Raw genomic sequence first — 27,791 nt, 5'->3', positions numbered from 1 at the left:
CGTTAAAATACATGTATAATCAAATACATAAATATAGTATGGTAATGTACATGCATTTGACAGGAGACATGCGCAGGGCTACTGAAAATTTCCCTTTTTCAACGACCGGCTTGATGGTTGGAGGAAATCATGCAAACTTTGGTGATCATAGTGCCACGTTACAAAGTCTTTGTCAAGAAGCCGTAGTCGATGCATCATGAGCTGTAATTTAACACCTACTGTCGTTGTTTATGCGCTTGACGTTTCCATCGAGACTGACGTCTTGTTGGTTTATGGGCATGAGGCTTTTATGTATTTATTTAATGAAAGATGCTAAGACCCATACATTTATATTCTTATATCCTATGTAAATGATCACCAATGTTGTTCAATGTTTGTTGTATCTATTTTGTAAATTATAACTTAGGTTATATTATATAAGTCTAAGGTTGGTCCTGTGTAACCTGTAACCAATTTATTGTAGTAACATTTATCATTATTTACGGTTTTAAAGGTTTTTAATTAAAGAGTTCGTTTGTTTGATAGCGGGACTATTTGGTTATACCACTCTGTTAGAGGTGGCTGAAAAGCTATCAGTATACAGATGAGTATTACTGAGTCTTGGCACATCCTAATGTTATAACAATGACCAACTACACACGAGAATATTTAAAACAGTTTTATTACGAAAAAGGCTTAAAAACTCTAAAATTATTTAAATTGACATTTTATGCGGGGCCATTGAAAACACATGACATCTGCTGTGGACATATATCTGAAAATGCAACGTAACTTTATCTGATTTAATTAGTTACAGTATAGAATAGACACGATATTAAAAGGTCATGTGGTAAGATATTCCAGACTAATGACTACCCTGAGTTTAACAGAGAACGAATACACAATTACCCTAGTTACATGTGCGTTGCAACATGATGAAAATTAATTCAACTTTGATCATCTTGTGTCTTTTGCTAGTGCCGGTGGTTTACCCCCGGGTACTTCATTTTCCTCAAACATGAACATGTTTCTTCGCGAGAAAAAATGATACTATTTCACTTTCTGTAATATTTAGTTGATAATGTCTGGATTGGCATAAGATCTGATGGTACCTAATAGCTACAGGAAAACATACAAGAATTGTTTGTACAGCAAAACTTCCCAATACCAACACCTCGAAAAAAAAAATCCGCTTTTAAATTTACAACCCATGTTATTTTCAGTGAATAAACCGACACTTCTCTAGTGTAAATACCGGCCGCGATTTCCAACAACAACACAACGCGCAGTAAAAATATACGATATAAGATATAGAAGATTTACAACTGTCGCCTACTGAATAAAAAAGACAACGGTATAAATCAGAAAAAAACATTCTAGAACAAAAATATGGTGAACAGCGGGATATATCAAGAATATAGAATCCAAATACAAAAATGTAGGGCAGCATAAAAATGACAGAGTTTAAACAAAATGTAGGGGAAACACAACAAAACCACCAATCATAATTAGCCATAGTGGCATTTTCCTCTTCCACCACTTCTGACACCGAGCACCATCCTCTCTCCTCCATCGGTGCTTTCTATTCTGTAGAGGTGCTCGCCCCCTGATCTGGCTGTCTCTGTAAAATTAGTCATACTCGCTACCATAATAGCCTTTAGTCAGAGATGCCTAACAATACAAGTTCTACACATGGACCTGTTGGAAGTCCTAACAATACAGGTTCTACACATGGACCTGTTGGAAGTCCATATTTGTCCAGAAAAATGAAGTCAGACAACCTTTTCTAATTCACGGGTTATATTATGGTCAACCAACATACCAATGTGTAGAGGAACAAAACAACAACGTTCTGAAATTTTGCCAAGCATACCAATCACTAATTACAACTGATAATATTCATCCCTGAGAGGATAGAGCATGGAAACAGGACTGTTTGGATCGTGTCAGTATAATGTGGGTGAGTGAGTGAGTGCTTGGGGTTTAACGTCGTACCTAACAATTTTTCAGTCATATGACGACGAAGGAACCCTTAGAGTGCATGTAATGTGCCTCCTTGTTGCAGGACGGATTTCCACCGCTCTTTTATCTAGTGCTGCTTCAGTGAGACCCCTTACAGAAGGCAAGTAAACTGCCCCGCCCGAACCATTATACTGACACGGGTCAACTGGGCGTAGCACTATACACTTCATGCTGAACGCCAAGCGAGGAAGTTACAACTCCCTCTCTTAAGGTCTCAGGTGTGACTCGACCCAGGATTGGCCCTGGATCTACCGCTTTCCGAAGAGGACGCTCTACCAACCGTGCTATCAGGGGTTGGTCAATATAATGTGACCGGGTGTGGTGACATTTCTCGTGTCTGGTTTGATACTTCAATGAAGATAGCCCGTTCGCGTAAGGGACTCGTCCTGTTACAACAGAATACAGTATATGTATTTCGTCCTAAACACTCGTGATTTGACTGAAAAATTGCTAAGCACGACGTTAAGTCCTGAGCATATATATATACATGCATACATACATGCATACATACATGCATGCATACATACATACATACATACATACATACATACATACATACATACATACATACATACAGACATGCATACATACACGCATACATACAAACATACATACATACATACATACATACATACATACATACATACATACATACATACATACATACATACATACATATATACATACACACATACATACATACATCCATACATATATACACACATACATACATACATACATACATACATACATACATACATACATTTGTTTATTTGTTTGTTTTTTTAACAAGTTTATATTGTGAAAAATGTCAGTATGCTCTTTACCTCTTTGCACCATTTTTGGAAACACTTCTTAGCAAGGTCCTGAACATCGGTATCATCCTTCTTGCAGAACAACCTGATAATCTGCTCTGAATATTTCCTTGGGAGCATCATAGACACCTGCGATGAAGAAGGACAAAACAGCCAACTTAAAGTTTTAACCGTATTTTTAACTTTTTTAGGTTTAACACTGCATCTTTAAACACCTTATATGCACTCTATGGGCGGTAATTTATTCAACTTGGATTTTGTAAATCAAAGCTACATGATTTAAAGAGCTCATCTGCAGGAGACACATAAATGCAAACCGTAAGCTGAATGTTTACACAGCTTAAATATTTACCTTGACATGAATTTTAAAACGCCACAGATGTGTAAGTCATGAATGTGGTAATTTACGGTAATTTACAACAATTAAGAACAAGACACCTCCTTCGTGTTATTGTGCTTTACATGCATGCAAAACCTGAGCTCAATATACAATCCTGTTTGAGTTCTAACATTTATCAATGGTTATTTATTTACTTAGTTAGAGTTTTATGTCGAACTCAGGAATATTTCACTAATATGACGGCTTCAAACACTGTGGTGGTGGGAAACCGGGCGAAATCCTGAGGAAACCCACGTCGGACCAGAGAGGAATCACCCTGAGCTGGCCTTGAACTCATAGCGTTTACACTGTGAAAGCCTGCTGGGTCATTCTGCTGCGCTAGCACGCTAGCCGCTGGGCCATACATGCCACCTAAGTATTGATTCCAATATTCAAAAGGCTATGCCATATATTTTGTAATTTACGATGACGATTAGTGATACTAGAACCTCTTTTAGGCAAAATTCCGCATTTAAAATATTGAACAAATAGCCATGTGTGTCTATATATTCGTAACGCTAACAGGAATACCGATTTTAAAAATAATTTCAAAATCGTTTTCATTTTTGTATAAGTTTGGAAAAAAGAAAAATATCTACACAAATTAGAGCTAATTTTTCAAAATGATGGTTTTCGTCAATTTTCATCATTTTGAAAAGGCTATTTTTAACTATATTTTTTACTATTTGAACTGAAAAGAAAATGGCCCACAGATTTTTAGTATTTTTCTTATAATTTTAGTGAATGGCCATTTGAAGATAAATATTCCAAAAGTTCAAATAAATAAATAAATGAATCAAATCAGGCAAAAAAGTTTGCTGAGACGTAATTTTGGCCAACTTAAAGTATTTACAATTTGATTTTCGTTTTCATCTTCAAATGAGAGGGAAGATAAAGTCACGGAAAATATGCACGTATGACATCAGCTGTGGACCTTACCACTTGATGTTATCGTGCTGTAGATGTACGGAAACTCTGAGCTGAACACAAGAAGTACTTTCTAAGATACTACCCTTAACATTTTTCTGAACATTGCTGGAGATGTTAATGGACGCCAACGCCGACACCGGCGCGCAGGGTATGACACTGGCCACCACTGCACTTTGTACAGGCTATGAAAACGTTCACGTATACAGGGGTATTTGAGTTCGAACTTTGTTAACACTGGAATTAAGAACAGTCCTATTGCACCTAGTGACCTGTCAAAGACGGTAGGCACCTGTTTTGGATAAAAGGAATAATAAACCACGGTTTTTGAAAAACTGTTTCACTAAAGTTGTTTAACATTTTTGTCAAGACACATGGTGCAGTAGGACATTTTAACCTCATTTGCATAACTAGGATATACCAGTTCAAAGTAAGAAAAATTGCACACACTGAGGGAATTGAAAGCGCCGCCATGCTATCAATTTTGGTCAGTTACGCGCAAGTTATCTCTGTTACTTGAGAACGCGACTGTTTTCGTCAACCGAACGCTTGTTTCTTTTAACCGATGGAAACCACTAGTTGCAATGGACACAAATGACATGACACCGTGTTTCCGATTGTTTTAACATGGCCCTTCCGGTGGCCTCGTAAGAATTCCAGAAAAAAATTCCAGAAATATTAATAAATACAAAATAAGTTTGTCTCTGCCAAATCAGGTTATATTATATGATGTCTTTTCTTTTAAGCTTGTTGATCAATTCGTGCAAACATTTAAGATTCAGTGGAACAGGGATAGATAAGCTGACCTCTTCTTCCGATATCTCTATAGCCTCGTCATGGTTTTCCTTGGAATAGAAGCGGACATCGCCAATCGGATTCTGATTCCCTTTCCCATAATTCAAGTTTGTAACCTGTGAGGGTAACGCAACATTTAGACAAACAAGACACACTTCTGCATGTGCTAGAAATCACCTCAACTATTTATGAACGGTAATGCTGAAATTTAGAAATCGTATGAAATATTTTCTTAAATTCATAATAAAACTAAAAGCCGGATAGAAAAAATAGGAAAAAAGCACTTAATGCAATGCATATGTCAATACCTTGACAATCATGCTCATGAAATTTTTGGATGTCTAGCTGCCAGATCGTCCTGCTGAAGTAAGAGGTATTTAGCTGAGCCGTGACCTCTGGTTCATAGATTGTATTGTAACAGCTGTATGTGTCAAACTTTTGGTTTCAAGTCTTAACAACCACAATTTAGGGACAAAACCAAACATGTTGGCACCAAAAGCTTGTAACGGGGCATACAGTGCCATGTCTGCTGTCACAAGAATTTCTGCGTATACGTAGGGTTTTAAATAAAACAGTATTTATACAAATGGACACTGACATGTTACGACTAACATTTATTGTTTACGGTAAGGTCGTAAAAGTTAGCCGAAAATTGCTTGTGAAATGTATAAACCTGATGAAACTTACTTGAACATAAAGGTCTTCCACTGTTAGAGTGGAGATATCCAGTTTTGCCAAAATGTTCCTCACTTCAGTTATTGTTTCGTCCTTGTCGGAATGAAAGCAAAGAAAGAGAGAAAAAAGAGACCGAGATGAGTAGATGAGCCGTGACGTTTAATCATATATCTGACTGTTCTCAAGTGACCTATAGATCGAAAGCGGGTAGTAACACAAGGAAGTTGATGGCCGGATAATAACTGTAGGAAGCCGATGACCTGATAATAAATGGAGGAAGCCGATTACCAGATAATAACTGGAGGAAACTGATGATCGGATAATAACTGGAGGAAGCCGATTACCAGATAATAACTGGAGGAAACTGATGATCGGATAAAAACTGGAGGAAGTTGATGACCGGATAATAACTGGAGGAATTTAATGACCGGATAATAACTGGAGGAAGTTGATGACCGGATAATAACTGGAGAAAGTTGATGACAGGGTAATAACTGGGGGGAAGTTGATGAGTGGACAATAACTGGAAGAAACTGATGACCGGATAATAAATGGAGGCAGCCGATGACCGGATAATAACTGGAGGAAACTGATGATCGGATAATAACTGGAGGAAGTTGATGACCGGATAATAACTGGAGGAAGCTGATGACCGGATAATAACTGGAGGAAGTTGATGACAGGGTAATAACTGGGGGGAAGTTGATGAGTGGACAATAACTGGAAGAAACTGATGACCGGATAATAAATGGAGGAAGCTGATGACCGGAGAATAACTCGAGGAAGCCGATGACCGGATAATAACTCGAGGAAGCCGGTTACCGGATAATAACTCTAGGAAGCTGATGACCGGATAATAATTGGAAGAAGCTGATGACAGGACAATAACTGGAGGAAGTTGATGACAGGGTAATAACTGGGGGGAAGCTGATGACCGGATAATAACTGGAGGTAGCCGATGACCGGATAATAACTGGGCGAAGTTGGTAATTAGCAATTTATTATATACACGAGATGTGCATGGACAGGAGGAATGGTCGATCCCTCGTCTTCGTTGCGTATGGAACCTTGGTGACACTAAACGATCAACAACACTCGTTTAACATTTGCGCAAGTTCATTGAAGGAAACTTGTCGATACAATATTCAAAATCGTACGTTACATGTGGAAAAGTTCATGAGCAATTTGCCAAAGACCGGTCGTTTAAGCTGGACACACTGGTTTCGTCCAACAATAAGAGTGACCACAATCGTATGGATAGGTGGAATACTCCTCAGTGTGGCGCTAAGCAAAAAAGCAAATTAAAATTCAAAATTAAAAAAAAATTGAAAAAAGAATAAGAACAATATTTGTGTCATTTACAGATACACGTCCAGCTCAAACCTGGTGATCCTACTGAGAAAAGCAAAAGCATGTTGAGCTATTGATACGTGAAGTTTGGGGAAGGTATTCGTTCTTACCTTTCTGAGAAATTCTGGGCTCATGTGGAATACTACGAATTTGTGATTTTTATGCTCTAAGGTGTAAGGGTTTAAAAAAAACAATGGTGTCCTTGTTATTAAGGCTGTCCCAGTCCAAACCACTAGCATTTTATCGGTGATGTCATATCTCGGACCTAACCCGACCTAAGACACAAGATCAAACAAATATATATATATATATATATATATATATATATATATATATATATATATATATATATATATATATATATATATATATATATATATATATATATATATATATATATATATATAAATGGATTTCTGTCGAGGTGAGAAAAATGATTATGACAAACTAAAACACAAAACCAAAAATGTTATGTCGTGTTCACGTTGATTTGAAAAAGCTAAGGCATCGTTAGTAACACGTTTTCTGTGCATTGTACCTATCTCCAGACCACAGGTGTATGCTTGTGTGTATCTTCCTATGATTGTATTAATGTGTAAATCACGGTGACTATCGGATATTGTCAGCGAAGGTAGTTTTACGCATGCGTCTTCTTCTGGTAGAAACTTCTTCAGCGTAAGAAAACACGAATATCGAAGCATGTTATTGTATAAACAAAACGGACCATACGTAAGTGTTGTGCAGTGACAGCAATTACAACATGTAGTCGTGTAAAACGGTGTAGAAAAGCTTAGATTTTTTGAATAACATACCGGTGAAAACAGGAAAAGTAAGTGACCTTCCAAACTAAATTGTCAATTGAACGTAAATCCAAATAGCAAGCACTGACGTATTTTAGCTACTAGTTATATAATCATACAAAATGCGCAGAATACTTGAAAACTTCATTTTGTATCGTTCACACGAGTGTGCCTCACTATTAGTATTTCTTACCGACGCGTTGTACTCGTCTGTCATCCGCCTTTAGCAAGCTTGGATATTAGCTTTTCGTACACATTGGCCTTGCTTCTATCTGAACAACCGATACATTTGGCACAACTTGAGCAGAGTGTACAACATACTCGCAAATAACATATTTTAATCTAACGTTCCTTTTACGCTGCGTGCATGTGAACCTATCCATCTAGGCGTCAAAACAGAAATCAGTATACCAGCCGCTGCCAACAGATTATAGCCCTTCCGAGTCATTAAACACAAGATCATTTTTTTTTGTAAAGAAATGGTCAAAACGATCCACCAAGGCACTAAGAAATATGTAAGGAAAATATTTATGAGGGGTTCATGCAAAGAGAAGCAGTGAGCAGTTATCAACTATTATGTAAGGACGCAATGAATGTTCAAGAGGAATGAAATAACTCAGTATCAAAGTCGTGCATCACGCCAGTCACGCCAGTCATGTCTCTCATTTGCGCTTTTATTGGTGTTCATACATCCAGCGTAACTATCTTGTTCATCACGATAAAAGCTCAGCCTCTGGCATCCTGTTTTGCTTACTTTTTTGATCAGTTGTTCACCTTGAGGCCGAAACTCTCCCACAAATTTATACAGATATCTTTTCTGGATCCTTTTCAGAATATTTTGGGATGGTTCCAGCTCAGAATGATCACTGATCAGGATTTGCTGGAGAACACAGTCCGTCAGTTTGCTGTATGCTACCATGTCGTCTACAGCTTCTGACATTTTCACCGGTCCACTGACAACAAAAACCGTTGAAGAGTCAATTACCACACTTCTCCGTCGTGCAGCAAGATTTAATAATTACCTCACAGTAAATATAGTGTACAAGGTGTCATATACTATGTATGCTTACGCCATCAGTGCAAAGTATAAAGACTCAAATAAACAGCTTAATCTGAGGCCAGATTTCATGGGTAATACGTGTAACGAAGACTTATAGCATAGAGAATAAAACAACAATAGAGACGACGGTGATAATAGGCAACTGGTCACAAGTGATCGGAGTAAACGGCCTCTTGTAAATTCCTCAGTTAGGGTTTTATTATACCTGTTTGTTTAAGTGTTTAAAGGGTGCCAACCTACACACCGTGGCAATATTACTCCTGTGTTGCCATTATATTTAATAAACAATAACATGAAAGCAGCGCAAAATGATGAGCCCTTAGGGTGTCTAGACGCAAAATAGGTGTTCATGTTGATATGCACTATAATGGTCTTAAGATATAGAAAATAAAACAAGCATCATGACTTGAGCAGTAAAAAGGAAAAACTATGCTGTGGTGTTACTTTCCTGAGACAGAGCATGACTGTACCACATAACTAATTATATACACGTTTGTGCAGGATGCTGCAAATAGAATGTTCAGGAGCAATCGGATGGTTTGGACAACCTCTTTGAATCGCTGTGGTCACATTTAATAGGCTTCAGACACCTTAATTAGACACCAATTACAGTATCTGCAACCATACTGAGACAGCCATGTTTACATTTTCACATTGGGCCCACACACACTGCCACACGACGGTACAGTAAATGTACGCACACCTAATGATTCATCGTCGCTATAACTGAAGAAATCGTTGATGTCTTCAGTCAATATAAAAGCACCGGTGTATATGTAAATATTGGCAGAGAAGGTGGAAGGTATTTCTTTTAAATGCTGTATTGTTTTCAATCACAAAGCTTTCCTGCTGTGTCGCTTGATACCATGGACCAGTCCCTTTCTTTTGTTATATGGTGTTACCGATCTGTGATATTATACAGAGACTGTTCAGTCCATTCTCAGTGTGTCTTACTCTGTATATATTACCCGTGTGCTGTATGGAGAGTATTCTACCTTGTGAGACTAATACAAATGGGTACAACATATATCACCTTTCTCCGGGTATTTCGATGTGGCCATCGGCCAAAACCAATGCATCTGTTATCCTGCAAAAAGTATATCAAGTAAAAAATATAAAATGTTAACTAGCACCATCATTATTTATTAATTATTTCTCTTATCTCGATAGCAGTTAGATTGACTGATATAGGTACAGGGAGCACTCAGGTTAAACCACCGACCATTTGCAAATTACTAACCAACTTTTCCCCACGTGACGTAAATATGCACAACATACTGGTAGAAAATAAACATATTTAGGAACACAACATTATGTAAATGACTACACGAGTGTCTTTGTCTGCAAGGCCCTGCTAACAGTAGAAGGACAGGAACAACAAAACTCTCTGTCTTAGTACAGGTATTGCCAGGTGTCATTCCCATAACCCACACGACATTTAGTAATTTTAATAAAATATCGACAAATATACCCATATGCGCTGTGATGCTCAGACCAGGTCATTGTGTAAAAGTCCAAAATAATAATGAAGCAAGAATGAAATATTTATCCAATATATTAAATTCGGACACCCCGGAGCATTGAAAAAATACTGTTTGCCATTGCCCCATCTGACATTAAGCAACAACCCTGTCAGATTGTTCCACTTCTGACTCCAGACAACAAACCTGTCTCATCCCCTTTTTCTAACAGCAAGCAAACAAACCCTTCTCATTCTCTGACAACTGACAACGTCAGTCGACATACCTTAAATTCTGATACCAGCTACATTTATCAAAATTTTCTCTGGCAATCACATCTGGCATAAAACAGCACTGACACATCCTCGTACTTGTCAAAAGAGACAACATCCGTCTCTCACCCTCTCACTTCTGACGTCAGACAATACACCTGTTTTACGCTCTACCTTCAGGCACTGGAGAAGAAACCTGACACATCCACCCACAGCTGACACCAGGTAACAAACCTGTTTTACTATATCCCTTCTGGCACCAGAGAAGAAACCTGACACATCCTCCCACCGCTGACACCAGGTAACAACCTGTTTTACTATATCCCTTCTGGCACCCGTGAAGAAACCTGACACATCCACCCACAGCTGACACCAGGTAACAAACCTGTTTTACTATATCCCTTCTGGCACCCGTGAAGAAACCTGACACATCCTCCCACAGCTGACACCAGGCAACAAACCTGTTTTACCATATCCCTTCTGGCACCAGAGAAGAAACCTGACACATCCACCCACCGCTGACACCAGGCAACAAACCTGTTTTACCATATCCCTTCTGGCACCAGAGAAGAAACCTGACACATCCTCCCACAGCTGACACCAGGCAACAAACCTGTTTTACTATCTATCTTCTGGCACCAGAGAAGAAACCTGACACATCCTCCCACAGCTGACACCAGGCAACAAACCTGTTTTACCATATCCTTTCTGGCACCAGAGAAGAAACCTGACACATCCTCCCACAGCTGACACCAGGCAGCAAACCTGTTTTACCATATCCCTTCTGGCACCAGAGAAGAAACCTGACACATCCACCCACAGCTGACACCAGGCAACAAACCTGTTTTACCATCTATCTTCTGGCACCAAAGAAGAAACCTGACACATCCTCCCACTCCTGAAGGCAGCCTACAAATCTGTTTAACAATTTCTTTTCTGTCACCAGAGAAGAAACCTGACACATTCTCCCCCAATTCCAACATAATATAACAAACCTGTCTCACCCTCTCACTTCTGACACCAGACCACAAATTTGTGTCACCCTTTCACTAGCAATATATTTCCTCACTGTAGGCTTATATATGTGTGTGTATTTGGTAACTGTTCTTTTGTATTTTATGTTAACTTTTTCTTTCTAAAATTTAGTGGAAGACTTGGTGCTATAATTCCGGCATTCTCGACTTCAGGAATTGCAAATTTCCAGAATAAAATTGCCTTAAAAATTAGCAGCTGCATCAGACAATAGACTTACATTTCCTCTATCAGTTTATTGACGCGGTGTTGATAAGCTCTCCGGTGCAGATGCATGCGAGTGTGGAACATTTCGAACAAATTTGCTGCCTCCTGTAGTGAAACGAAGATATCATTAATACGAACTCTTTTTACAGCGCGAGTAGGAACACATGTATTATTAAACGCTGAAACATGATACAGCGTGAATATTTATCGCCGTATAGTCATCAGTGTTTAACTCAACAAATTGAGTTGAAATTTTATCTCAAAGCTTTATTTATTTTATTTGATTCACTGGCAGACCTTCCCACATACTGCCGGAGAGGAAACCACCATGATCTGGACATCAACTCAGAGCTACCGCATTGGTGAGAGACTCCTGGGTCATCACGCTGCGCTAGCGGGCTAACCAACTGAGCCACGGAGGCCCCTTCAAAGAACCATTTCTAGCTTGATATTTAAATACATCAGAAATGCTTGAAACAATACACTCTAATTGGAGCCTCTTAGGCCGTATGCAATGCAGTATATGAAAGATTATTGTTTGATCTTTTGCAGCAAACCTGTCCTAACGTCTCAATTTGTTCGCTAGGTAAAGGTAAATTCACAAATACGTAAAAGTGTCTATAAACAGAAAAAAAATGCAAACTAAAGCCACGCATTTTTGCTAACTGGATTCACTGTATTTGCATTTTTACGTCAAAGTCAAAGTATTTATTTGTTTACTTATTGATCTGACTGGGGTTTTAAGCCGTATTATTTCAGTCGTACAAAGTTGGCCAGCATTAAGGTGTGAGAAAACCTGGCATAGCCAGTGGGGAAAGTCACGACACATCGGTCTGCATGTTGCTGACAGACCTACATGTATCCAAGTACGACCCTATCGAAATACAAGAGGTAAAATGTTTAGGCAGTAGACAGGCGCGTTGCATGGCGGGCATATTACGTGACGGGTATGTTGTTTTACAGGCATATTGTGTGACAAGCGTTTTTTCTGTGACAAGGCGTAGGGTTGGCCTGATAGCTCCTGTGGACGCATCTTTTCTAAATTCTTTAAATGTATGAAAACTAAAAGCCTTTTTAATTGACATTAAATACATAAGAACCTATACATCATCTTTTGGAAAACCACACTCATATATTGGAATCTACCACAACACAAATAATGTTTGGTCTTATAATAAAGTGTGAAAACAGACAATCCATGCTGCTCACTCTTCACGTCATGTGTCAACTGTTTTCCATACCTTCTTTTTGTAGCATATCTGCCGCTCTTCGCCCACGTCAATGACTCTTGCAAACTTGATCAGTCGTCCATGATCAAAATTGTTACGAATGCCCAGGCCGTGACAGTCTCGAGCGAAGTAATCCCACTTATCCACGTCAATGCCATTGCGCTTGTTAGCCACAATCTGTCCATGTAGAATAAAACAATGTTTCTACAGCACATTCTGTTCACGAAGAAAAGCAAACCACTTGCCATGCACGGCCTTGGTGCAAATGAATGTACACACTGTGTTTTTGTTGTGGTTTCCTCCAGAAAAGATACAGGAAGCACATTACCTACTGTAGAAATTATTTTCAGTTTCATGTATAAAACGTGGTACTTCTATGTACTAGATTAATAACTTAATTTTGTGTCAAGGTTGGTTGTTTCTATGTGTAGCTACTTTAATGCATGTATATGTGGGAAAGTGACATGTCCGCATGGTACAACGATTTGCTGTGTGCTGCCGTTTTAAAGCTTAAGTATGTTTGACTACCTTAGTGGAACATGAGTTGGAAGCATCTGGATCTTGAGCCTCAATTGTAGTTCCGGTCATTTTAAGATCAGGTTTGTGCATTACTTGAGGACAGTAACTTTCTTACGCAGGCTGCAGCGTGAATTTCTGTTTGGACGAACCCAGCTTTATCCGGGTCAACACCAGAACCATGTTATATTTGGTGGTTAGTCCAACAAACCCATATTGGGAGAAATAAGTTTTCTGTTGTTTTGGCAATAGGTCAAGTGATGTATCGTGTCTTGTACGTGAGTGGATTTTCTTAGAAAAGTTGTTTCAAATGATAATATGAACTGTCAAATAAGCATGGGCAACGTAAATAAATAGGGTGGCAAATGTAAATAAATAGGGTGGAGAGCCTGCGGTCAGCAGACTTAACATCTTGTTTCCGACTGGACGGTCTTAACTCAGTCTTATCTGAAATCTGAATAATGCCCAGATCAACATTGCGACGAACGAATTGGGACGGCATTTTTTGGGGCTAGCAGGATAATCTTAATCTCTCTTTTAAATGAGAAGTAGATTTAAATATTACTCATATACCACTAAAAACAGTATGCTTTGCCATAAAAAATTCTAATATGTACCTCAAGTTGATAAATTATAAATAAAGTCAGCGCCAAAATCCGCTGTGGGCGACTCCATTTTGCCTAAGAACTAGTCCTGAAGTCTTCTTTGTTAGGAGGAGAATTGCCATCGGATACCGCCGAAGCGCAGTTCCTACATTTCCGGTAGCAATCTTCTTCCCGGAAGGAAGCGAACAGAACAGTTCGTTTTCCGCATGACGATCGGGAAACCAGAATGCTGGACGTAGGTTCCGAGTTTACACGAACAAGCCGGTAGTGTTAACGACTCTCATTGGCTGAGAGGCAACACACCCCCAGTATAAATTACAGGGTGTTAAAGATGGAGGACGCCATGGACTCAGCGATATATGCCAGCTTTGCCGTTTTCATACTTTACGTGTATTACGTGGTAAAATCGCAAAATTATGCTGAAGGCAACAACAGATGAGAAAAAAGTGCTCTTTTCAGGCTATAGTGTCACGTTTTTAAGTTTTCTTCTTCTTTAAAATACCCTGTTTTTCTACAACCGGTCTCTAGTGCGGTCCAGATTTCTCACCTGTGAGTCAGCTCACTTTAATTTACATGTCTCACCTGATTTTAAGGGCACTTAAAAAGGGACCGCATAAAGAAAAGTGTAATTTTAAGCAAAATTAAGAAAGATATCAATTTTTTTTTCCTTTTTGAGCTTTATTTTATATTTTTAATAGCACCTATATTATATGCGTATTGTCCTCAAATGCTCAGGAATATTTGGAGATGATGTCATTAATGAACACACAAGAACGCAAACCAGCTTAGTGCCCATCAATTCGTTCTTTCCCCGTCCCAACACCCCAAACAATTTTGTTCTGACAGCTGCGCCCATTGAGGTCACCACAACAGGCGGCTTAATTTCCAGACTGACGCATATTTGTATTTAATTTTTGTTTTTATTTCTACGAAAACTGTAGATTAAAACTATTTTTTACGGCTGAAGAAGAAAGTTGACAAGCATTTGTGTGATTTTATATGTTATACCACATCCTAAGCGCCAGATTAAGGAATACAGGACAAGCGTTTCACGAATCTGTGGTAGTAGTTTCAAGTAGTTTGCTCTGAAAAGTGTCCTATTCCCAAACCAGGCTCCACAATGGGATAAGAATAACACTGATTTTATTTTATTCATTTATTTGAGTTTTGTTTAATGCCGTGCTCAAGATTTTTTTCACTTAACTCATGGTGGTTAGTTTTATGGGTGGAGAAGACTAAAGTACCCTGGAAAAACCACCGACGTTTGACAAGTTTGTCACCAGAGCTGCACAAGCAGTCACAGCTGGGGATTGTACAATTGATCCACCCACAGCCGTGTTTGAACCGCCATCTCCTGTATCCTAGTTATTGAAAGGTGACCTCTTTTCACCATTATACCACAGCCCGCTCCAAAACCACTGATTCAAAGCAAAAAAAAAAAAGAGAAAAAGTAAGGAATAACGTGGTAAATACATCTCTATGACATTATGACAGAATTACCTCATATAGAAATTTCTTCTCTCCTCTTCCACTCTCCCGCAGGGCCTAAATAAAGAAACAACAGAGCAAATAAATTGACGCTAATATTTTCTCACCAACTCGATCGCAAAGAAATCAAGTCCATCACATGTCGCCTTCCTCTCCCGTCTAGGCCTGTCACCAACCTGCCGATGATTGTGGGTTCCCCAATGTCTCATTCCACAATAAGGCTTGCTGCGGTTGACAAATATTCTACGGCGTAAAACACCAATAAAATACATCAACTAAATACGAATGACTGCTCATATAGCAAACTAGCAAACATGTATCTGTTTACATGGTTCACATAATTTGAGCATGTATCTTTAACACAACTTGCTATACTGATGTGTATTCGTTTTCTCGCTCTTTGAATTTTATGTAATCTTTATGCAGTCCGACTAATTTAGGCAGTATCATGTGACTCGTCTTATCAAGTAGAATATTTTACCAGAATTCAAAATAAACGAAACAATATTTGGTCTAGTACCTTTCCACACTTCCCATCAATAAGCTCTTTAATAAACGAAATGTCCCTCTCCTGCAGGCGATGTTTTCTGAACTCGTCCATCAAGTCATTGGTTTTTATAAGATGATCAAACATCTCCTTTGAGGCATCCTCGTGCTGAAACAAAAAGATGTGGGTACAGATAAGATTTACACTGTGTCCATTTCGTGAGTGTTCACATATGTATACATTCAGTTTCACAAATTCACACAGGCTTACTGGTGCGCCTCGTATGCATTGGAGTATAAAGAACAAGTGCAATGACTGATAGAGCACATGCATACTGAGTAACCGAGCACACATATATTAGGTGGAACGTGTAGAGCACACCGACATTGAGTGACGAATGTAGACCACATGGACACTGAGTGGTAGATCACAAGTACATTCGGTGGTAGAGTACACGTACATGGATATGATAGAGCACACATACATTGGATGAGAGAGGACATGGAAATTGGCTTCTAGAGCATACGGACATTGGATGAGAGAGCACAGAGACATTGGATGAGAGAGCACAGGGACATTGGATGAGGAAGCAAGAGGACATTGGATGAGAGAGCACAGGGACATTGAATAAGAGAGCAAAAGAACATTGACCGGTAAAGCACACGCACATTGGATTATGGAGCATTGGATGAGAGAGCACACGGACGTTGGATGAGAGAGCAAGCGTACATTGGTTGAGAGAGCACACTGACATTGGCTTGTAGTGAACGTTGCACATGTACATAAATACTGAGTGGTACATGTAACTTGCACGTACAATGTAGACTTACATTATTACATGGATAGTTAAGTTCATATGCACCAAACAGACCTCCACGTCCATATTTAACATATATGTTTACTGTTTTTACATATAACGACATATTTGAAAATCTAGATTCAATCGCATTTTTTTTTAAAAAGATGTATAGCTAATTTGTCATTTGTGTAGTTCCACGTAAGGGATCTTTGATGAGCCAAGGGAAGTCACGGCTGCTCATTATGTACCAGACTAGCCCCATAATGACAGGCCAGTGTGGAACAACGAGGTTCTAGGGGAGACAACTCCTCACTAGGCACATGACAAGCCAAATGATGTCACGAAAGAGCACGGTGGAGGCACGGAGAACCATGAAAAAACCACAGCTCATCGCTGGATATTTGATGAATAACCGCAATGTAGCAAAGGAGAGCTAACACAACACCATTTTAGACACGCACTTGTGCGAAACTTTAAAACCTGTATATTGGGGAAATAAATTCAAGGCAACAATCTTACTTTCCATTTTCGCTTTAGCCCTCTCTTCTCATGCACTCTCGGTATGAACGACTGATCAAAGAGATGAGAGAAAGGCCCGTGCCCTGTGAACATAGCGCATTTGAGATCCAGTTTATTGCATTTACAAAAGTGTGAAGGTACTGATGTGTGGTTAAAGTACTTGCTGTTCAATCTGAACATGATCGTATTCTACATCTAGGTTCAAACAAGCCTTATCCGAGGAAACTGTGGTGGAAGGAGGCCGGTTGGGCTCCTTTATGTGGTCTTGCATGAACTTCGCTAAAAAGCGCTTTTGCTAGTCCTTCGCCAACTTTGCATATGCATTGTTTATGTTATGGGAGAGTTCGCCTGAAACTTGCCAAATGTCAGCGATTTACTCAGTACATTGGCTTATTTAACTCATATATTTGATTGTTGCTTAACGCCATTCTGAAAGAATGTTTGCTTTAGATAACATAAGAGCGTTTAGCACCGGTATACGGCTTGATATTTCGTCGAGAAAATCAATATTTTCTTAATGACTAAACATAATGAAAGCATATCGGATATTTTTTCTTACATTGATACTGGTACTTAAACCAACGCTCGCTGAGTTTTCACTAACGCTTTGACGCTGCGCGACGAGAACAAACGTCACGGTACACCGGATGAGAAGAACACAAAGCCGAAATGAGGGCATTGGTTTAACTGGGAGAAAAACACTTGCCTTTGGTGAGTTGCTAGTTAGTCGATTTCGATTCAATGGACAAGGGTGTTCAATTTAATTCTCTCAAAAAAGATGTTACGACAAGTTGTTGTTGGTTGCTGATTCATTAGAATTCTTTTGAATATGAAGGAAACAAAGTTGTTGACTCGAACGTTGTAGACAAGCGTAGCTAAGTGCCGGCACGTGCGTCCCTGGCCCCATACGTATACAGAAGAGCATTGTTATCGGCACGCGCGTGCCTGACGCCATACGAATACAGAAGAGCCCTTTTATCGGCTGGCGCGTGTCTTCCTGACTGCGTAGGAAGAAAGTAAAAGTATCCTCCCCTGTTAAGCGAAAATGACAGCTTATCTAGCCTAGAATTGTCACGAATGTACTCAATCGTCATTAATCGCTTTTTACCACGAAGGCACCATGAACATGGAGAATATGGGCATTCTCAGATTCCCACTCCAAGGCCGATTTAAAGCCCATTATGTGTCTTAGCGACTACAAGGCAAAAGATTTAACCATATGTTCACAGCCAGTTACATTCGTACAGATATCATGCAGACATATATACCTCACCTCAATGTACACACTTACCTAGATCTTGTACAGCAATAGGTCTGGAATTGCTTGCCTTGGTGGGAATATCACTCTTTCCAGCAGGAGTCTGTTATTGTTGGCCTTAATGGGATTGTCTCCATTTCTATTGTCTACCTTAATAAGAATCTTCCAGCAAGGGTCTAGTATTGTTTACCGTGATAAAAATGTCTCTCTTTACAGCAGGGTTTAGGATTTTTTTTTTTAAGATATATTTTCGCAAAAGGGGTGTATTGTTGTTCAACTTGATTGAAGACATATTTTCAAAAAAGCAGGGGGTAGGCATTGCTGCATTGTTTTACTTGGCTAAGCCCTAAAGTTTCACAACTGGAGTCTACGATTGCTTACCTGAATGGACAGATCTATATTCAGATCACGGGCACACTACCACAAACCATCACTGAGATATATATATTCAGAGCATAGGTTTGCTGTCACTCACCTCATTGGTGACATGTACAAAATGTGTCGACAATTTCTAAACTATAAGGAAACATGACTCAATGGTTTACCTAAAGAAGTCAGAATGAAATAAGCATGTGCACAGATCAAACCATGTCAAACAGACTGTCCCACCAACGCACCAGATTCAAAGAGCAGTTTCAAATTTCATGGTATGTTTCTTACCTAGATCATGACACAGCCCAGCTATTTCTACACAAAGAATATCTTCGGCATTGATACCCAGTTTTGGCTGCTTTTGCTTAAGCACCCTGGCCAGCTCGCCCGCCAGGAAGCATGTTCTGTAAGAAAGAAAGAAAGATAAATGAAAACGATGCATAGTGTTATTATTGGATTTTTGGGTAGAACATGTGTCCCATAAACGAAAAACCAGGGCTCAGTTTAACATGAGTTCTATAAAGGGAAAATCAAAATTCTAACAGTTTAACATGTGATCAAAGAAATTCAGGAATCTGTCAGTCGAAAACGTGTCCCGTAATAAAAAAAAATCAGGATTCTGTCAGTTGAACACGACTCCCATAAAGAAAAATCAGGATTCCGTTGGTGAACACGTGTTCCATAAGCGAAAAATCCGGATTCTGTTACGTTAACACGTGACCCAGCAACGAAAAACCATGGATCTTTCAGCTGACATGTGTCCTGGAAACAGTACCAGGATTCTATCAGTAAAACGGCACTTAACAAACAAGAGAACAGAATTCTGTGAGTACAACGTGGTCCCCATAAACAAGAAAACAGGGTTGTATCAGCAGAATATGCGTCACAAACAAGAGAGCAAGATTTTATGAGTAGAGCATTCTCCAGTAGCTGCTTTTTCGACGACAAGAGAACTTCTTTCTATCAATAGAACATGTGTTCCACAAACCAGACACCAGGTGTTCATCAGCAGAACATATGTCCAATACACAACAGACCAGAATTCAATTATAACAACATACACCCGCAAAAACAGTTCAGTATTGTATCCGTATACCGACTACATGTCTCTCAATTAAGAAATCTGGGTGTCCCAAAAACGAGAGTCCGAGATTCTATCGCTACAACATACACCCTTAAAAACAGATCAGAATTCTATCAGTAAAGGTCATATATCTTACAACCGAGACATCTGTATGTTCCAGAAACAAGAATTCAGAATTCTATTACTAGAATATATGCTCCACACGTTAGAAACCAGGAATCTACAAAGGAAAAACAAGGATTCTATCAATTCAACAATTTTCCAACAAAATAGACTTATTCTATAAGTTCGTCTCAAATTCAGAGACCAGTGTGTTATTTGTATCATATGCGTTGAATGAACAGGGCACCAGTATTCTATCTCTACACAAATATTTCCACAAAGGAGGCCAGAAGTCTGTTAGTAGAACATATTTCCCACAAAAGAAAAACCAGGACAATACCAGTAAAACATATGTCCCACAAACGAGAGACATAGATTCTATCAGAAAACCATTCGTCTCACAAACGATAGACAAGGAGTCTATCAGAAAACCATACGTCACACAAACGATAGACAAGGATTCTATCAGTAAACCATACGTCCCACAAACGAGAGAAAACAATTCTATCAGTAAACCATACGTCCCACAAACGAGAGACAAGGATTCTATCAGTATACCATACGTCCCACAAACGAGAGACAAGGATTCTATCAGTATACCATACGTCCCACAAACGAGAGACAAGGACTCTATCAGCAAACCGTTCGTCCCACAAACGAGAGACAACGATTCTATCAGTAAACCATACGTCCCACAAACGAGAGACAAGGATTCTATCAGTAAACCATACGTCCCACAAACGATAGACAAGGATTCTATCAGTAAACCATACGTCCCACACACGAGAGACAACAATTCTATCAGTAAGCCATACGTCCCACAAACGAGAGACAAGGGTTCTATCAGTAAACCATACGTCCCACAAACTAAAGAGGAAGAATCTATCAGTAAACCATTCGTCCCACAAACGAGAGACAAGGATTCTATCAGCAAACCGTTCGTCCCACAAACGAGAGACAACGATTCTATCAGTAAACCATACGTCCAACAAACGAGAGACAAGGATTCTATCAGTAAGCCATACGTCCCACAACCGAGAGACAAGCCTCATCACTACCTCACACCTTGTGTCCTCTCGCCCAGAATTTCAAACTTTAATCAACAAAGCTCATACCTCCTCAAAGTTTAGACAGTTTCCAGCATTTTAATACCATGCATGCACCTGTACACCAAAAATGGCCGCCTGGGAGAAAAAATTACTTTATAGCCTAAAATACACAGAACTATAACCTTACGGAAAACAGAAGTTGTAATGGAGGTTTGTGTCCAGCCTCATGCTGACAGGCCAGTGTGGAACAAGGAGGTCCTAGGGGAGACAACCCCTCACTATGCACATGACAAGCCTCATGACGTCACGAAAGAGCACGGTGGAGCCACGGAGAACCATCAAACCGGGGGCTGAGGAATCCATCAATAAACCATATGTCCCACAAACAAAAGTCAAGGATTCTATCAGTAAACCATACGTCCCACAAACGGGAGACAAGGATTCTATCAGTAAACCATATGTCTAACAAACGGGAGTGGAGGAATCTATCAGTAAACCATACGCCCTACAAACGAGAGACACGGAGTCTATCAGTAAACCATACGCCCCTTAAAAGAGACACAAGGATTGGCTTACTGGAATGTGTGGCTCATCGAGACAGCATAACCCAGTAGAATATACATCACTTAAATGTGAAAATGAGATTCTACTAGTAGACCATTCGTCCGACAAACAGGACACCAGTGTCTCTGTGGTTGATTAAATTCTACCACACTTGTACTTCCAAATGCTAACAGCATTGGGGGATTGCCCTGATACCTGTGTCAAGGGAAGTAACCAATGCATTACGAAAAGACGTAACTGTCTCCAATGAACTACAAGCAATGAAAGTGGTGACGTATGTTTTTGGTGTACACTACGACAGGAGTTACGCCATGCGCTTGTAAACCTGATCCCTGGAAAAGTTTCCAGGTGTCAAAAGCGTTCAATCAGTCTTAAATATTAATACCGATCTCATCCTAATACTTGGAAAAAAAAACCTACTACAAAATTATCGGAACTAAAGTTAGTATCGGACTTTTACATGTAATCTAATTCAATGATGAACAACGGCGTCCAGGCTAAAATTAAATTCTCCTTAAAGCAAAAATGCGAATTCTGTTTTCCATAATGTTTTTAGATTAAAACAAATAAATAATTGTTATACAAATGAATTTAAACGTATATACAATTTGAAAACAAATGAATGGACGCGAAAAAAACAACAAAAAAGTAAATGAAATAAAGAAATAAATATTTGACTGCGTTGCTTAAATTCAGCCAGTTTGCATATCGGTTGGTTAACAGTTCTTCACTCGGTGTATTTCACTGACACTGTTCGTCGCAATCAGGAAAAATTTATCTCCATGTACATGTGGAAGGTCGTGTATATGGGCCCGGGAACACCTGGCGCGGCCTGGGAAGAAATTATTAAGTGAATAAATATAGTGGAATGCGTTACCCAATGCTGTGCTCAAATCTGTTGTGTGCTGCTCCTGGGTACACAAAGTAACATCCTCCAAGTTGTTTGATGTCCCGTAATCGCTGGAACTCTGGAGTGTCAATCACCTTCACGCACAGTGGATGAAGCTCAATGTGTCCATGAATTGGGTCGTTGACAACCTGGAATCAGCGTTAAAGTGAAAGTGTGGAGAAAGCTATCATGCAACTTCATCACAGCCGATTTACCCAGCAAAATAATTTACTATTTTCTATAACACACTGTACTCGGTTAAACGAAAAAAAAACCAAATAATATCACTTGGGTCAATCAAGAAGAGGGAAAGACATCGATTTAACTACAGCCATTTTTTCGGATGTCTTTGGTAACTCAATAAGTAAGTTTTAAGCTGGAATTCTTACGAGGCCGTGTGAAGTGCCATGTTGTAGGAAACACGATGTCGCGTCCCTTGGTCCAGGCACACACATGTTACAAGGCAAACCATGGCTAGGGTGAGGCCAACTCCAGTAGCCGCTTTTTCGACGACAAAATACTCTAACCGCGCTTTTTCTTCCATGTGAGCGATTTTGCTTAAAATGAAATGCAACATCCCGGCAATGCAACATTGCAAAGACAGATTGATATGCTTTTGAAACTCTGAGTGGAAATCTATACTGATCCATGTACACTTTTGGTCTTATGTTGTCATTTACATTTAAGCATTTTCTTCCTATCCCTGTATATGACGACGGTTACCGTTATGGGTGCAGAAAATAGGCCCCGCGCTTGATAAATCGGCCAAGCATTACCTTCCATGCTAAGCAGTTCCACGCGACTGTCACACAAAACATTGCTATCCTGCCTGCTTGTTTTCCTGACTGATTTGTCAAGTGTCATCACTACTTTATGTCTAATCGTGGATTTCAAAGGAATATTGAAAAGTACGAGTAGATACATTTAAGGAGGGAAAAAGTAATTGACCAAAACTGGAGGTAATCTACAAATCCAATGGCAAAGGCCGGGTTTCAGATCTTTTCTGGTTTTCGCCATATTTAATCTAATAAAATAGCTCGACATTTGGCAGGGACACTAACGAACATAACCAGATGTATTTGGTGACAACCGGAAGCTTTGCAGGAAACCTGTGACTTCTTTGACCAGTGTCATGGTGTCACTGTGTTAGGGTGTTAGGGCGTCTCGGTTCTCTTGTTGAGCCGAACCATAGGCTAATTGTCATATTAAAGAAAGTTACAGTATTATCGTTAATAGGGATTACACTTTCTGGATATAGCACAGATTCTAGTGCTGAAATTTGGCTGAGACCACGGCGGGTTTCGAACCAACGACCTCAGAGTCAGGCACCTAACCGCCAGCAATACATGTCAACCGTCTAGACCACTCGACCAACAGGCCTTCCACAAAAATGGAAGGTAGTTGACCGGTAGACTTTACAGCGAACATGCATTACCCCTCTGATGATCACAAACGACGTCACCCCCCTTAGGTGAAGGGGAGTTTTCAGCACTAGAATCTGTGCTATATCCAGAAAGTGTAATCCCTATTAACGATAATACTGTTACTTAATCCACTTTCTAAATGACATCTATACCTATCTGATTTCAGCACTAGAATCTGTGCTATATCCAGAAAGTGTAATCCCTATTAACGATAATACTGTTACTTAATCCACTTTCTAAATGACATCTATACCTATCTGTTAAAGAAAGTTATTAAACGAGTGTGATATTCAACATATCACAGGGGTTTGCCTAGCCGGCCATTCGTGGAGTTCAATACTGGTCCATGGAATAGCAATTATTAATAGCTTCTGCACGCTAAAGGAGCCCTTTAAATGATGCTTCCCAGTTTGACGGGAAAGGACATGTGTAATGTCTGTGGTATTGGGAATGGACATTTTAAGTTTGATTCCTGTGCTGTTTCTTGTTTTGTTTAATTTTTTTCACTGGGTATATATATATACATGAATAAAATTAATACTGTGATACCAGCGAGGCCGTGCGTTCTTTGATGTTGCATGATACGGACAAAATTATCACGTTATAATTAGTGTCATAAGACATATATGTGTACCAGATGTTACTTTTCTCACATCAGACATGTAAGTGATTTGCTGTTCTATGTGGTTAAGATTTAACTTGAACATCTGCACATACAAAGTGCAGTCACAAAAAAACAGCACCAAAAGGGGTCGATATTGAGTTTCATATATCTGTTTATCACGGTGGCTGTATGCTGCCTTTGTACCCACTCTTAACAATACAACTTGAATGTGTTTTGACATGATTTTGAGGATTTTGTGTACATTAGGACAATATCCTTCTGGGAATGTACGTGTTAGCCCCAAAGTGATATTGAATGACATTTGCTTACATAAGAAACATGGACCCAACATAAAGTAGACCTGGAAATTGCGTCTGGTAAAGACGGGGAAAAGGCTGACGTCAAAATCAAACGAAGAAAAAATCAGGCCACTTGCATTAAGATGACTGTAACTCATCTAAGCTACCACTGAGATTGTTGGCTGAGATTTGTCTAGAATGTAATCATACCCCTTGAAAATGGCCAATCCACCAGTCAATAGCTTTAATTTATCTTGCCTTCATTTTCATGACTTTATAAATTAAATTGTACACTGTTAACTAACAGCCAAATTTAGAGGAGAAACCTTTTAAGTCGTGGTTAACTAAGTTTCAGTCATATGACAATGAGGAGTCATTCAGTGAGCATATATACATAGCGTCTTTTTGTGGCAGGGCACATTCTTGTCGCTAAAGTGCTTCCACCACTGAAATATCATGCCGAAGACACCAGATTTGACAACCGAGTAATGCACATTGTACTAACACTGGGCTAACCAGTTGTATTTCCACATTCTAACCTCTCAGTTTTGAGCACCAAGCGAGACAGCAACAATTAGTAAATCACCATTAGCTTTATTTTTCATCAGGTAAATAAAGAAGATTGGCCATATAGGTAAATATAATGTTCCAATTTGTAAATGTATATCAGCATCTATATCATCAGCAAGGTCAAATCAAGTCTCAACGATGTTTCTGTTTTAAAGTCCATTAATATAAGAGTATGTGCATCTCTTGCTATTAGAAGTTCAAGCCATTCAGACTTGACTGTCAATTTTAACTGTTCGGATTATAATTATTCTCATGAAACTATGGAGCGTTTTTTTTAAATCGTCGAACCACACATTTTTGAAATTTCAGTGTAATTTAGGTAAGGATCAAAAGTTGTGTACCTTAACATTTGATCTCGTTATTTCGCGATTAAGTTGGAATTTGGGCCAGACGAAAACGACCTTTCAAAGAACTGTTGATTCGATGATGTTCGAACAGCAGTTTAATACAGTGTAAGCATCTTCAATTACTCCATGAGCCCTTTTTCGCTCGAAAATTGTACGAGCTGCGTGCTGGGTGACAACGCAATGTGACCTCAAAAAATCGTTTAGTGCCAATGATTTCTACACTGTTGAAAAATTTCCAACACCCTGGGACTCTAGTTCCGAATATGCAGTTTTTGCAAAACAGAATGTGAGATCTTCGACACCGGAAGTGGGTATTTCTCTTTAACCAATGAAGAAAGAGACGCAGTTTTATGGCCTAACATAATCCCAAGGCAAGGAAGCAAATTTGAAATAACCGGAAGAAAGACACACATAAACAATTGCACTGATGTATTGTACTGAAAGTCTTCTGCAACTAATACGGCAAGGCAGAAATGGATAAAGAGTTCGTATGTAGTAGATCTGCAGATAAACTTTAGCCAGTAAAGATTTGCGAGTTGTGCGTCACGTGACCTGGCGGTCATGTTGAGTTTTCTCCTGAACCACAAGTCCTAACTGACAGCAAAACAGCAGAAGTGACGTCGGGGGAAAAAGAAAATTAATTTGAAGATTCTAATCATGTACCCCGACGCACTTTAACGTCATAATAACGAATGTTGACTTACTCACAACGCATACCCTGCCGCCGCTATATAACCTAATTGAAATAATCTTCGAGTGCGGCGTAAAACACCAACTCAAATGAAATAAATAATAAATGTTGTTTTTGCTTTTCTTTGGATGGTCGAGCTATTTTCATAACCATGATACTTTTGCTCCCAACTAAACCTTTTGATAGGAACATTCACCATGACTAACATTGTAGTTCATGTACAATATCGATACATGAACTTTTCAAAAATTTTATCTGAGGGTCATGATGATTTGCATTTATCATTTCCTCACGAAAATTTCAACACATAGAAAACTTAGATAATATCAATTATGTCAGTCAGAATCATGCATAACATCCATACACGTGGAAGAATATCAAACCACGCAGCTATACGCGCTAACTACCCTCAATCTGCAGTTCAGTCTTTACCTTGTATGCTGTCGAAGTGGCCCCACTGTCACCTTCAGAGGCAACGTTCCCTCCAGTCGCCATTTTCACTGCCACTGCTTCGTTGCTTTGATTTTTATCCCTATTGATATACCGTCCTGAACTTAATCTAAACCGCCCTTCCCTCTTGCAGGTTGTCAGAAGACTGCTTGGATGAAATGTGACTAGATCGTTATTCAATATCTTCTAGACAAGTTTCAACATGTACATACCAGGTTTACACAATTTTAATGGCGACAACTAGGGCCAAAGTGGATGAGTGTGGAAATATACGGCATGTCAGGCTGTGTGTGCAGTTGTCAAAGCGCATGCGTTCAGGGTAGTTGTGAAATGCATGTGTTATCTGAGGCACGCAGCCGAGTAATGCATGGACCCAACATAAAGTAGACCTGGAAATCGATTCATATACATAAACTTGACCAGGTGCACATACAATGTGCAGTAACAAAAAAGGGTCGGTATTTGAGTCTACATATATCTGTTTATCACCGTTGATGTATGTTATCTTTGTACTCGATCTTAAAAACACAATTTGTATGTGTTCTGACACATTCGCGTTTGCCTGGACTTTGTGTTGTATTCGTCTATGAAGAAAAACAATGCAAATACAAGTCATTACCTTAAAAGCAGGTTATACGTAAGTACAATTTAACTCAGATATCCATTAATACA

At 39.3% G+C, this 27,791-nt stretch overlaps 1 protein-coding gene across 1 annotated transcript; it reads right to left on the bottom strand.

Annotated features, from left to right (window-relative positions):
* Positions 1-41: 41 nt before the first annotated feature.
* LOC135463075 (deoxynucleoside triphosphate triphosphohydrolase SAMHD1-like) lies at positions 42-27,586 on the bottom strand. Its single transcript, XM_064740395.1, has 14 exons — positions 27,102-27,586; positions 22,723-22,883; positions 19,335-19,450; positions 17,417-17,499; positions 16,132-16,266; positions 15,624-15,668; positions 13,015-13,179; positions 11,787-11,878; positions 9,836-9,889; positions 8,382-8,695; positions 5,605-5,753; positions 4,929-5,033; positions 2,829-2,945; positions 42-1,600 (listed from the first exon to the last, which is right to left on the bottom strand). The coding sequence occupies exons 1-14, from the start codon at positions 27,162-27,164 to the stop codon at positions 1,562-1,564; spliced, it is 1,638 nt and encodes a 545-aa protein (XP_064596465.1). The 5' UTR covers positions 27,165-27,586; the 3' UTR covers positions 42-1,561.
* Between the last annotated feature and the right edge of the window lie 205 nt (positions 27,587-27,791).

The sequence above is a fragment of the Liolophura sinensis genome, chromosome 2 (assembly GCF_032854445.1).
Source record: "Liolophura sinensis isolate JHLJ2023 chromosome 2, CUHK_Ljap_v2, whole genome shotgun sequence".
Taxonomy (NCBI): domain Eukaryota; kingdom Metazoa; phylum Mollusca; class Polyplacophora; order Chitonida; family Chitonidae; genus Liolophura; species Liolophura sinensis.
Note: the sequence above shows the minus strand (reverse complement) of the source record. Positions and strands in the feature narration are given on the sequence as shown.